Genomic DNA, 14,685 nt, shown 5'->3' on the forward strand with positions numbered 1-14,685 from the left:
ACACACTTCTTATATTTTACGTTAAAAGAGCAACATTTCCACTTGGACATTCAGGCTGCGTGCTTGTTGCATATTTTCCTTGGATGTTAATAAGGACAGTCAGTTATGTAAGCGTCAGTAACAGTTACTGAGGCAATTAAGGCTGTGAACGCTACTAATGCGACTCGTGTACTGGCTCCAAAACGTCTACGTAACTGAAATGAATATCTTTCAAAATCGCAATGTCGGCAAATACTTGAGCAAAATATAGTATAAACTCGCTATAGCTGAAATATGCTCAATATAAAGCGTACGAGATCTGGGTAAGTAACACTAGAGCCTGTATCACAATGCCCTGTATTCTTACTAGGACTCGTACGCCAACGCTTGCACCAACGTAGCAATACAGAAAATGCACTCGCCATGAGGCACCAATAAAGTAAACCGCAATGCGGTTTTTAACACCACGCCCAAAAATCTTGCGTAATTTAAAAATGCTGGTACGAATCCCCATTCTTGAGGTCAGACCGCGACAATATTAATGCATTCTGTTTCCACTCAGAGCAGATCGGTATGTCTATCTCTGAAAGCCATAGTCAACTGTCGAGTCTGACTTGATTCTTGCGCTTGCAGCACCCTTAATACAGATATTGTCAAAAAAATTCGAGCCATTTAGCTATTGAGCGTGCTCGTTCTGTCCGACAGTTTTCCTGCATAACATTAGCACACCCAAACCTTCACAAATTGAGAGGAAGCTATGAGGCGCTGCTTGTGGTTCCTGAAGGGCAGAAAGGCTTCGACATATTTTTTTCTTTCTTTGCAAATGCTTTGCATTCACAAGATTGCTCTCAAAAGGTGATGGTTGCGCGAGCACATGTTCCTCTCCTACAGTTGACGCTGGCCGATTTAATTACAATGAAAGGAGGACACATCACACGCACGTGACCCGTGTTAGCGGCTGTCATCCAAACCTGGGGCTTTGCTCCCTCGCCAGGCTGAACACGGCGCTTGCTTGGAACAGTTCGAACTGCTCCCACAGCAGGGAGACGTCGGCGTAGAACTGCACGTGTGGCGCCAAGAGAAGCACGCGTTCCACATTCAACAATCGGTGTAGAGAGGCGCACAGCGGCAAGAGGGAGCGACGCTTTCGATGGTGGCCGGTGCGATGACGCGGGCTTCCCTTGCGGACGCTTAGGGATTTCAGGTGACGACCCCCTAATGACAGGTTGTAGAGGTCTACCTGCGTTGAGCCAGCATGAAGTATTTAATAGCACTAGCGCACATGAGTACTATGCCACTTGAAAAGGGCCACAATTCACTGCCGAACAAACGTGCCTTTCCAACAAAAAAAGAAGTGAAGTTGTGCCCGAGACGCGAAGCACCGATTGCGATAGCAAATTAGTAGATAGCTGTGCGAAGTAAGCATAGTAGTTTGATCGGCCGTATAAACTTCTAAACACGCTTAATAACTCAATTAACAATGATAGAATGTGCAAGCGTGACTCAGCGAGGACAGAAAAATATAGACACAGAGACAGCGCTGTCTTTGTGTGTCTGCTTCTTTCTACGTCCTTGTTCAGTCGCGCTTGCGCATTCTGTCATGGATTCAAACCAACCTGCCCGTCAACGTGTTTTAAATAAATTAACCAGCACGGTGTCACGCGCGCACAGGTAAACATGAACACATCTCGCTCGATGGCAGCGGAAACTGTCTGTGAAAACGTTGGAGCTAGCTATCGCGGCAGCAGCCGCGAGCCAATTAACACCCGTGTATCTTTCGCTGCAATGCCAACGAAACGTTGAAAGCACAGCGCACACGAAGCTGCCGGCACTACGCGCACTCTGCAAACATCGCAGATCGCATTGAAGATGAGGCTCGCGCGAGCGCGCACTTCGGCCACGTTGCAGATCGCTTTGGAGACGCACGAGCGCTGGCAAGGCACCCGTACACGGCGTCCGCCAAAGGCGCTTACTATGGCGTCCACGGCGTCCACTACGCCGTAGTGGACGCCGTGGTTGCCTCCGCTCTGCACAGAGCGGCGGGCGAGGAGGACATCGAGGCACCCTAGCAGCTGCCCGAGAAGAACGCCCCTGCTCCTTCGCCGGACCCCCTTGCCTCGTGCGCCGCAGGCGAAGGCACGCATCTGGGCGGCGTTCTTCGCTCGCGCACGCGAGATTGATCCACGTTCGCCCGCTCACCCTCACATGCGTTCACTCATACGGAAACTCACGGCAACGGCGACGGTAGAAATGCGCCTGGAGTGTCCATGTAATCACAATCGCAATAAAAGGATGCCACAGTTTCGCCCTAAAGGCGAAGCATGGTTACGACAGCAAATTAATAAAAAGCTATATGAAGTAAAGTTAGTCGTTTTATCAGCTGCATCAACTGCTGTAAACATTCGCTTACCAACTGCATTAACACGCACGTTGTAACGCGCACAGGCAAACACTAACACATCTCACTCGTTTCCCGCGTACACACTCTGTCAGAACGTTGGCGTAATTAATGGCGGCCAGCAGCAGCGAGCGAATTTCATTTCGTGCGGCCTCCCGTTTCAGCGTGAGCTAAGTGCTCGAGAAAACAGACGAGACGTTCACTTGAGCGATCGCCCGACGTTTGTGCGAAGGCGCGCGCAATAGCGGACGCAAGAAAGAAAATCTGGGGGCTTTTGCGCCTTGAATATGTGACTCTGCCTAGTCACTACGGAGGAGATTTCTTAGCACGCGTTGTATGAGTCTGTCCCTAGGCGTGCCGGCATTGCGCAGTGGGGTCGAATTTATTTACTCTTGGACGTTGGCTGCTGGGTTGGTGAAACAAGTTAAGCAGCTGGTACTGACGCCACATTTGGTGACAGCTGTGTCGCACAAACTGTCTCGCACTAGCGGCGCTCGTACCAAGAAAGTCTGCCGGACCAAAGCTTTCTCGCGCCTTAGGGCGATGTACCTTGAAATTAGCATCACACATGTTTCTCTGGGAGCAGTAGCGACCGTAGTAGAGGCCGGGCTGTGTATGTTGAAAACCTAGACTTCGGAGCGCCTTGCAACCGCGTTTTAACGTAAGTGACTGAAAGGCCGCCAGTGACGCTCGACGCCCCTGCAACTGCTATGCGAATACGTAGTCCGCCCTAACGCCTTTTGCGCTAACCTAACCTAACCTGTCGTTAACCTAACCTAACGTATCCTAAAGTCTCTTTATGGGCTTTTCAAGAAAAGCTAAGTACCGCAAACCTTTGCGGAGCCGTCGACCCACTTTATTGGACGGCGCCCACTTCCGGCTGGGAGCTGCTCCCGTCTGCCATGTTCTTCCTGGACCATTCGAGCTGCTGAGTTTGGCGGCGCTACCACGGTTGTTTTCTTGCTTGTGCAGTTGTGTCTGCTGCAGATTTTCAGCGAAGGTCACTTCTGCATATCTGTCGCGGTTTGCCGGAAGTCACCGTACCTTTCCAGAGGCTTCTTGCTGCCTGCGGCTGCAGCAGCCACAGCAGCCGTCGCCGCCGCCGCCGAAATGCGGGGCTGTAGCGCGTTCTGGTGCACAACCCAGTCAGGAAAAGGATTGGCGTTGTTTTCAGTGCCGCTTGCGAAGAAAGGTATCGTAAGACAGAAAGTGTGGCTCCACAGGATTGGGAGAAAATATTTCAAACCGACATAGTCTAGCAAGCTATGCGAGGCGAGTTCTATTCATGGTCTACACATATCGTAGACTCGCCGCTCTCGTAGCCAGCGATGCTTCCAACGGCGATCGTTGGTCGTTCGCAACACATAGAAATGCGGTAACTTCAGTGCAGACTACAGACAGAATGTGACGCGAGACAACAAGCGCGGCACGCGTTGACTGGTGCGTCAGAATCAGGTTCGCAGTGTTTGTTGATTCGCTGAATGCACGCCGTGTCCGCCCGTCATTCCGTAAACATGCATGTCAGTTGAATTATGCGCCCTCATTTCAGCTCATGAACCGCAGCCCTGCGGCTCACTCAGAATCTTTTTTCACCTGCGCCAAAGCGTTCATGTCAAGACACTAAAGCCAGCAAAGGTAACTACGTTATCATTTATTTTTCTACTTTTACTTTTATTTGCAAGAATACATTGATCCTCTTCAATTTTTTTTTTCTCTCTACCCGCGGGCTGCCGCTGCCACCCAGAGCGCATGCGTTTTTCTCGTGTTCCCCAATCACCGCAGGGCATACTTCGATGCGTGTTCGTTTTTCTCTGGCCGAGTGGATTTTCGCCTGGCAGAGTTTTGAACGCTTTCTGAATAGCAGACGAGAAAAAGAAACAATGCGTGGTCGCTCGCCGCCATCACTGCGGGGACTTGACGGCTTGCAACGCGTTCGCTTGAGTGCAACCTCACTGGAAAATTTTGTCTCGCCGGTGTAGGATACCTAGCAGCATAGGCGCCGTCTACGTGGGGGGGGGGGGGGGGCTGCCCCACCTGGGCAATGCCGCAGACCCCCCACCAAACGCTCATGCCTACAGTGCCATTACCAAAGCATTGTCAGCCACATCATTTGAGGTTTCTTTTTACTGTACTCGACCTTTTCACCTGAAATTTTGCGGTTGCTAAGAGCTTAATGCATCACTGTTGGCGCGGACTTGCACGGCTTTTAATTCATACTTTCGCTTTATTTCTGCAAACCCTGACGGTAGGAAGACATGCGCATTAGAAGCATTAGCAGCGGCTGCCTGATCCGTGTTTTCTAACTTCAACATTGTTTTAAATTTCCGCTGTAAACACTATGCGCATAGACAATATATTTAGACAATATATTTTTTGCTAAACTAAATTACCTTTTATTAACGACACCAGTTCTTGTCCAGACAATAACATTCCAGTAGATGCCGTATTTCTCGATTATGAAAAACCCTTCGATAATGTTGCTCATCGTCGACTCTTGCTAAAATTATGCACCTGAACTTACACCCCTTAGTGGGAGTTCCTCACCGATCGCCAACAGTTCATTTCCGCCAATGAACTCAACTCCCCCTTGTGCACTGTCGCCTACGGTGTCCCAGAGGGAACAGTGCTCGGCCCGCTACTTTTCTTTAATTGACATCAATGACCTCCTCGCATGCATCTCTTCAAACATTCGGCTATTCGCGGATGATTGTGTGATTCACCGCTCCATGACTAATCCCACCGCTTAACTAATGCGTCAGCGCGACCTAATAAATGTTGAAATGTGGTGTCATACGTGGCTCATGGTCCTTAATACTCAGAAAACTTCCATAATTAATTTTCAGAGATGATAAAACTATCAACCTAATACGTACATGCTTAATGGTGAGCTCACTTCTTCAGTAGATTTCATCAAATATTTAGGACTTATCCTAAATGCATCAACGTGACCTCATGTGGTCATCACACGTCACACACATCACGAAGAAAGCTAACCACTCTCTTGGCTATCTATGACGTAGTCTCTCACTTTCTCCACCCTCCGTTAAGTTATTAGCCCATCAATCTCTTGTAAGACCTAAGTTGAAATATGCATGCGTGATCTGGGACCCCCATAAACACAACCTTAGCAAGACACTCGAATCGGCACAAAATCGCGCAGCCAGATTCATATTTTCTGGGTAATGATATCATACAACTGTCACTCAGTTAAAATCAAAGGCTAATCTTTCCAAACTAGATAGGCGCCGTAAAACGCTCAGACTTTGCCTTTATCGTAAACTCTACCATAGCCTCCCTCCTGACAACAACCTTATCAAACCAGCACACCGTCTTTCAAGCGGCATCAGCCACCATAAAGCAATCTACCCGTCCTATGCTCCGACAACTGCTCAACTTCATTCCTTCTTTTCTCAAACAATGACAGACTGGAATATTCTTCCAATCACCGTCATTATTCATGATGATCCTGCGCGTTTTAGGTCCCCCATTGAATTACTGGCCTGATTGCGTCACCTGCTCGTATTATCTGTAGAGCTCGTTTAAGCGTGTTTCTTTCAACATTTTAATGTGCTTATCGATATGTCTGCCTGTTTTACTTTTACTTACCGTGTTCAATACCCAGAAAAATGTTACTGCCACCTCCTGCACATATTACGTTCAACATTTGTCCATTGCCATATTTGATAAGTTTATCGTGTTTTTTTGCTTATTGCTATTAACATCTGGATGTGCAAGGTGCTGTAGTTTTTACGTTTTTGTACGTTGCGTTGTTTCTACGCTACTGCGATGGTATTGTGTTTCTGCTAATTTGTATGCTTGCCCATCTCTCATGTAACACCCCTCAGGCAGGGGTAATTGCGCTATTATAAATAAATAAATAAATAAATAAATAAATAAATAAATAAATAAATAAATAAATAAATAAACAGGACGAAGCTTATTATATTTTTGAAAGAGATGGTGGTAGCCGATTTAAATTTATTTCTCAGGCTGTGTCACTGTACAGGCCGTGAATATACCAATTGAACACACTTTCGTAGTGAGTGTGTACAGCCCTCCCAGAGACCACCTTTCAGACTTCAAGCACCTGGTCCTAGAAATTAAGAAACGCACCGATGGTCATCAAGTCGTTATAGTAGCGGACTTCAATGCCCCGCACAAGGCCTCGGGATACCAGACCACCACAAATAAAGGAGCCCAAGTACACGACACTGCGCACCAGCAGAGACTCACCATGTGGCATGACCCACTCCAAACAACGAGGATAGGCAATAGTGTCTCCAGAGACACGAACCCGGATCTCACCTTCAAGCGAAGCGCCCCTTCGGCAGAATGGAGCCGACTCCCAGAAACCCTGGGCAGCGATCACCACATTCTCGAACTAGCCGTAGCTCACACTCGCAAGCCCGCTATGATTGGAATGGTCCGGGTAACTGAGTGGAAGTCATTCAGGGACGTGCTAAATGTCGATACCACCATCGAGAACATAGATGACTGGCTGAAGAAAGTCCTCGACATGGCAGAACACCACACCAAAACAATACAACTAAATGAAGTAGCGCCAGCCGTCGACACGCACCTCCTCTACCTCTGGGAAACCAGAAAAGTTTTCTCAAGAGATGGAAGAGACAGGAGCTAAACAAGAAATTAAAGAAGCGAATCGCCCCGCTCACCGAGCAAGCACAAGCATACGCGGAGAAATGAGGAAGACAGAACTGGCACGTATTTTGCGACAAAGTCCAGGGAACCCTGAGCACAAAGACGACGTGGCATCTCCTGCGCGCCCTTCTCGACAACGGTCCTACGAAGACGCAGCAGTGACAGCACCTGTAGGCTCGTGCACAATCACGCCGGATCGGAAGAGAACCTCCTCCGAGAAATTCAGAAGAAGCTGTGCGGCGACCCACCCATTAATACAACAACACAAGACAAAGTGTACCTTGGATTGGGTCGAAACGTTCACTGTCCACAAACGAGTACAACCATCCGTGGTGACAACGAGGGAGCGAGGGACTACCGCATTTTTCTTGAGAGCATTGTTATAGTCGGGCTCGGCTAAACCACAACAAGAACCTGTGCGAGGGCGAGAAGTATTCGCAGGCACAAACATTGAAGTCTGAGGGGGCAAACACACACCTTGTGACACGGAGAGAACATCGGCGACATCACTGGTGCTATCTGTCATTGAAGTTCGTGCGTCGCGGCGAAGAGAAATCGCGTCTCTTCCACAATCCAATGTTGCCCCCCACTCACGCAAGAAATCAATTCCTAAAATAATGTCATGCGTTGTACGTTCAAGCACAGTAAATTCACTTCGAAATGTCTGGTCCCCTATCGTAACTGAAACAGAAGAGACCCCAAGTGGGCGGAACATTTCCCTGCCAACTCCACGAAAGGTAGCGTTCCGATCCCAACTTTTTGTCCAAGACGATTTTTGAAGGACAGGCTCATAACAGAAACTGCCACCCTTGTGTCAACCAAAGGAAAAGCACTCACATTGTCAACTGAAACACACACTTCGTTTTTAAACAATTTTACAGAAGGGAGTCTTGATGAAGATGACATATTGCGGCCTCACCCCCGTTGGTCACACCAGCTAGTTTCCCAGCGGCGGCGATGATAACGAGGGACGATGAGGTGATGGAGAGCGTCGTTGTCGTGTCGGTGGTGGTGTCAGGCTGCGATCGGAAACGGGGGAGTTACTGCGGTTCGCGCGTCCCTGCTGCAGCCGCTGGAAGGAACTGGGATACGGCCAGGGCTCGTCAGCGGGCACGCGGGGTGTGTAGGAATTAAAGCGTGGAGCACGCTGCTGGCGGCGCTGGCAATACTTAGCAATGTGTCCGGGCGCACCACAGCTGAAGCTACTGCGGGAGTCGCGGCTTGTCGCGGGTGACACCGGTGACATGGGTGTTATGGGTGGAAACGTACTCTCAGGCTGGTTGTAGGAGGGAAGAGCCCGTGGAACAAATCGTTGTGGTGCATCTTGTCGGCGTCCCAGACTTGTCGGTTGCGGTGGCAAGTTGCTGCTCTCCGTACGATCAGCATAGGTCCTGCGAGGTTCTCGGTAGCAAACCGAGAACCTCGCAGGACCACCGGCCACCTGGACACCTCATGGCAAACTCTGAGGTGCCCAGGTGGCCGGTGGCACACGAGAGCGATGATCAAATGCACACCGATGGCACACATGAGCGTCGTCAACAACTTTAAGGCGTTCAAGCTTTTTTTTAACAACTTGCCGAATCACCGAGAAGATGTCGTCGTGGGTTGGGACAGACACACTTGCAATAGTAGTAACGTTGTCCTAGCGTCCAAACTTTGGCCCAATCCTTCTCATTTTCAGCGCTTCAAACGCCCGGCAGTGTTTCCTCAGATCAGACGGAGTACTAATATCTTCCTTCGTTATAAGAAAATTATAAACATCTTCAGCGATTCCTTTAAGCAGATGTCCTACTTTGTCTTCGTCTGTCATAGTAGCGCTGACGATTCCGCATAATTTCAGAACAGCCTCTATGTACGTTGTACACGTTTCGCCAGGTAATTGAGCTCGTCGGGAAAGCATCTGCTCAGCCTTCTTTTTCTTAGAGATCGGGTCCCCGAAGCACTTGAATTCTTCTACAAAATTGTCCCAGCTTATCAGAACGCTCTCGTGGTTCTCAAACCAGAGGAGCGCGGTTTCAGCGAGAAAAAAAAACCACGTTATCGAGCTGCTTCGTAGTGCTGCAGTGGTTGTGGCGACTCACTCTGTTGTAGTGTTTAAGCCAGTCATCGACGTCTTTGTTCGCCTTCCCCGAAAAGGTGGGTGGCTCTCGCAGCGGTGTCCAGTAGCCAGCCTGACCTGCGTGATTGCTGTCTGGTCCGCCACAGGTGGGGTCGTCACTGCCTTCTCCGGAATCGTCCATGTCCGCTGCTTGTGGTCGTAAACCGGCCAAGCGCCTACTCCGTCGGACAGTTGGTAGAGCTGGGTCGTCCAGGATCGTCCAAGATTTACCCCGCATGTCCACCAAAGATGTTACGAATGATGGTTTCTTACAGGGTGAAACGAGGTCCGAGATGGAAGCTACAGGCCAGGCCCAGCCGGCGCAGAGTACCCCGAGATCACGCGCGCACACTCTACTTCTTCTTTCTCTGCCTCAGTCGCGCAGTGCTGCGACAATATATATATATATATATATATATATATATATATATATATATATATATATATATATATATATATATATATATATATATAAGCGTCTCACGTTTTCTTCGGTATTCCTTCGGCAGCCACATTAAATGCCCAAAGTAGGCATTTGATTGTGGCCAACATGCTTTGCTTTGCGTTTTTGTTTCATTTCCGTGCCCCTACTCCACAAAAGAAAAAAAAAAGAAGTTGCTGCGGAGCAGCAAATTCTCGCTTGGTGAAAGTTCAATTTTGTTACTTCTTTTGAGAAAAGTAATGGGCCACAGGACGCTTGAGTTGGCGGGTAATCTTACTATATTATTGCGATCGCAATTGTATGGACACTCCAGGCGTATTCCTGGCGTCACCGTCGCCCTCATGTTCTATATAACGCCCAAGGGCGATAACATCGTGACCGCGAGCCGCAGGCTGCTTGTGCGAGTGAAAGCGTAAGAGGCGGGGAGTGGCATGGATGAGCCGACGACGGTGGCTCAGTCTTGTGCGCGCAAGGGAGAAAAGCGGGGAGGACGCGTGCCGTCTCCTGTCGCACGCTATACATCAGAGGGAGTGGGAGGAGGGGGCGCTGTGATCTATGAATCTGTGGTTGCTCAACATATTTATTTGCCTTGTTTGACACACTATATAAAGTGACTTTTTCTTAAATACGTACACATTTCGAAGACTTATACGTATATTTAAATATCTTGTTGTGAGGTTTTGTGTATACGTGCAGTGAACGATGTTTCCAGTGACACCTTTTTGCCCTATATCGAGCTGTATCTTCGCATTTGTATATTCCATTGTACCTTCGCATTTATAATGTACGAGGGCGAGTCAAAGGAAAGTGAGCCAAGCCGCCCCGCGCTATAATGGTTCGGTTCATCATGTGCGAGGCATGTGCGTAGCACAAAGGCATCTTTCATTTACAAAAGTGACACGCAAGTGTGAGGCTAAAGGTTCTTTAATGCTCTCATACACTGGGTGGGACATGATTGCGTGGCACTCTAAAATTTGAACAGCATGGTGTCGTGAGGTATTTGAGAGCTGAAGGTGGTTTCCAAAAAGAATTTTGTCGCCGTATGGCTGCCGTGTGCAATGAACATTGCATTTCATTGGACACTGTGAAGCGTTGGAGAAAACGGTTCAAAGAAGGACGTGAAAGTTGCAACGACGATCCATGGCCGGGCCAAAGCCACCGTGCAATCACCCCCAATACAATTGCGAAGGCTAATTAGACAAGAAGGGAGGATAAGCATCGATGAATTGGCAGGGCGTGTGAACATCAGTCACGGCTTGGGTCACACCATAATTCATGAATATCTCGGTTATAGGCTCTTGTGTACGCAATGGATGCCCAATATTTTGAACCAGCCCCAGAAGACGGAGAAGTTCGGCGCTGCCTTGACTCATCTAATCCGGTATCACAATGAGGGTGAAGCCTTTTTTCTACAGATGTCACCGGGGACGAATCACGGTGCCGCTACTAATAGCCTGAAATACTACGGCAAAGCTTACACTGGAAACATTTGAATTCACCACCCCCAAGGAAAGCAAAGGCCGTCATTTCTGCCGGAGAGTTGTTGACTTTTTTTTCGATCGTTAGGGGCCATTATTGATCGAATTTGCTAAACCTGGAGAGACTATAATTTGTTTCCGATATTGTGAAATGTTAAATCGGCTGCGTGTCGCAATCAAGAACAAACGACGTGGAAAATTGAGAAATGGGATCATCTTGCTCCCTGACATTGCCAGACCCCACGTCGCTGATGTGGTTATACAAAACTGGCAAATTTCAAGTGGGAAATGATGCAACATCTGGCATACAGCTCCAACCTGTCGCCTTGCGACTTCCGCATTTTGGGGCATTTGACGAAACAGCTCAAGAGAACTAGATTCGTGTCGGATGATGACTTGAAAAACTCAGTTAGACTTTCTGAAGCAGCAACCCAAGAAGTTTTATGAGACGGGAATCACGCAACTCGTTAGTCAGTGGGACAAATATCCGAATGCTCATGGAGACTGCGTTTAAATAAAGTACCCCGTTTGTCATATAATTGCATTGGCTCTCTTTCATTTGACTCACCCTCGTATATTTTGCAGAACTCCTGGTTTTTATATGTGCTCTCAGTTGCGACTATAATTTCGGTGCAATTACTCACAATACACGAACGGTGGCAGCTGTTCCTGCGCAATACATTGTAACAAAGACTAACATCGTCGAGATTTTTCCCTGGCCGTTGCATATGTAAAAATGTAAACAAGGTACTTGAATGACAAAGTTTATTTAAGATATTTGTCCTCGACTTGTTCATTTCATGGCGTTTACGTTTTTTATATAAGCTGCATGCACTGCCTTGCTGCTTTCAATATGATATAGTTCTAAAGCTTCTGTGATAATTTTTCACTTATTAGACAGAAAATATGGAAGCATTGACATCAGTTATGTATGCACATGAATGCTTTGCGTGATGTGGATTTCCGTTCGCATGCAGCCATGTTTTGAGTGGCAACTTGTTTTAAAAGAACGTTCTTCCTAATCTGTCTCCGTCGCTGTGTTGTCCGTTAAAAAAAGATGTAGGAACCCCGTCAAACTGCCACTTAGCATTTTTTCCTGTCTTCTCTTTTCAATACGAAAAGGAAATAAATGTTATTGACTGATTTTCTTAAAGGTTCACGACGTGTACTCCTCCTCACCACAGCGCTGACTCCAGCCTGCATACGTGGTCTCAGGCACTCCAGCAACATGATGACTTCGTGGCTATGCAAATCCGGGGTAATTATCAGGTCCACGTGAAGCGCTCGGCTGCTGCGCTGCAACAGTGTGTCTAGGGTGTTGCCCAGCTGGTTCACGGTGACGTTGACTGCTAGTAAATGGCAGCCCGGAATCACGAACACAACATGAATTGGCGGGACCTCACGACCTGTTGCGAAGGGAGAAATATGGGAATCCTGAACATGGCGATTCGCTTGTTGTTTCTCTATGACTTTAAATGATAAATAAAAAGCTAAATTAGCTTTCCGGTGCAAAGTATTCAAGATGTTATTTGGTTTAGGTTTTGGCTACGAAAGTGCACTGGTTTTCAGCTGCAAAATGGCCTCACAGCATTAAGCATTTGCATTGATTCAGCGATGCCAAGCTATCCAGAAAAATCCACCTAGACTACAAGAGTGGGCGTAACTGTGGCCGAGCTGCGTCGGTCGACAAAAAGCGAAAACCTTGCACTAAAACAGTCTTATCAAGAGAATTGGTGACGTCACTACACTTATAACCACGCAAGCAAGGAAGTAGCTGTGTCATTATTAAAGGGTGTAGCATGGTTCAGCGAAGTACGTGAAAGTGAAGCGGTTGAACCTACCAGAGCCGTTGACATCTGATGCGTAGACAAATCTATCCACGGGTGCCACGTCGATCGTGTAACGCAGCATCCACGCGTTGCCATTGACGAGACCACTTTGGCTGCTGTTGCTGCTGACTGTGTTGCTTTCCCACTTCCACGATGTCACCGTGAAAACACGGCAGAAAATAGTGAATATCGCCACAGCGGCCAATAAATTTGCGAAAGCTCTTTTGGCAGACCGAGAACACCGCATGCTTCTTCTTCTTCTATCCTCTAAAACGGCTGGTACGCGCAGCTGGGGCGTGGGGATCGACGTGGACGATGGCACATATTTCCAATTCGTCCAGCAGATTATCACAGTAGCCAATAGAACCGTACGTTGTGATGTCGGGAACATAAAGGGTGTTTCAGCGAACACTCCAATTTTTTAAATATTGCCTCGGGTAGATTGTACAATTCTAGTCCATGAGGTAGTCTACTCGAAGAGGAAGGCATTAGTTGTATAAAAAATTGAAATGCATAATTGGATACCTAACAAAAATTTACTAAGTAGCTTTGTAGCTAATTATCTTCGGGGAAATATTGTAATTTACAAATTCTAGCGCGTGAGACTGCAAAGCATATGCACTTGAAAACAATTATGTGGATGGCACCATTTAACAGATATGCGCCGCCAAATTTCCAATAAAATGCACTGTTGTAACGGAAACTTTCTTAACTTTCTTAACAAAATATTGTTTTATGCATGTAAATTTATGCGCCTCTTGAAGTGGACCATCTCAAGGACTAGAACTGTGCTATCTGCCACATCAAATAAAAAAAAGCTAAGGCCAGTGCCAGGCAGTGAAAGCTGTCAAAACGGCGAAGCTGGTTGTCGTTTTCTCAAGTTCAAACTTTTGTTTAGCGCGCTTTTCATGAAAGTCTGTGTCTTTGTCGTCATTTTGCTACATTGGAGCTTCGGTTCAGGATTGCGCATACTCCTCAGTTGCGTGTGGTTTTCATCAAACCAGTCTATCACTCGCCTTGCAGCTGTGGTCGCAGTAACGGTCCAGGAATTCTCTCTTGAACCGTCCATTCGCCCACTCCGTAGGAGGAATTTCTATGCGTCGACGTCTCTGCTCGGCTTCTATTGTCGAAGTTGGGGGTTAAGTTGCATCTGCTGGAGCTTATTTTGGGTCGCCTTCTCTTGAAAATGGGGGTTCGCTTGCCTCCACCGGCACGTGGCTTGCTGTTCCCGTTCTCGAAGCTCGGAATTTGCGCGACGTCGGCGCCACCGCTCGCGCCGAGCGGCATCCACGTGGCGAAAGGGCGTGCGCCGGCGAAACACCTGCTCCAATACCCATCTCGTCTCCCTCTCTCTGCGCACGCTCTGCCCCCTGTCCCCTGCCACCCTGCATGACGCACGACAACGGACGGTGAAGGCTCGACTGAGAACAGCTCCGCTGTTAAAAAATTAAAGTATTCGCTGAAACACCCGGTATAGTTGCAGGCTGGAATACGATGCTGCGTTTCCAGTCTACAGAGACTTGTTTCTGGGATATCGAGCTCCGTTAATGTTGCGGAAGAGTGAAACAGTCATATAGGGCGATTACAATAGTGGTATGCGAGTGCACGAGCACCACAAAGACAATATTTCGCTTGAAGCCAAAGCCACAGCATAACCAGTGAAATAATTTGTAGCGACCATCCATCACTTCGTTGTCCCCAATCCTTAGAAATGCAGTTTCCCTGCCATGGGTGTCATTGCCCTTTGCTCCCCTCACCGTGCATTGATGTAGGGGCGATTGCCTCCTGCTCGCCTGACAGGG

General features: G+C 48.0%; 1 protein-coding gene across 1 annotated transcript in view; it reads right to left on the minus strand.

Annotated features, from left to right (window-relative positions):
- The window catches only part of LOC135916585 (uncharacterized), a 45,284-nt gene extending 32,144 nt beyond the window's left edge, over nt 1-13,140 (minus strand). The window contains exons 1-3 of the mRNA XM_065450019.1: nt 12,896-13,140; nt 12,234-12,460; nt 951-1,219 (exon numbers count right to left, since the gene is read on the minus strand). Of these exons, the coding sequence (XP_065306091.1) occupies nt 951-1,219; nt 12,234-12,460; nt 12,896-13,130 (731 nt within the window). The 5' untranslated portion in view covers nt 13,131-13,140. The remainder of the gene's footprint in view (nt 1-950; nt 1,220-12,233; nt 12,461-12,895) is intronic.
- Nucleotides 13,141-14,685: the final 1,545 nt, after the last annotated feature.

The sequence above is a fragment of the Dermacentor albipictus genome, chromosome 2 (genome assembly GCF_038994185.2).
Source record: "Dermacentor albipictus isolate Rhodes 1998 colony chromosome 2, USDA_Dalb.pri_finalv2, whole genome shotgun sequence".
Classification (NCBI taxonomy): domain Eukaryota; kingdom Metazoa; phylum Arthropoda; class Arachnida; order Ixodida; family Ixodidae; genus Dermacentor; species Dermacentor albipictus.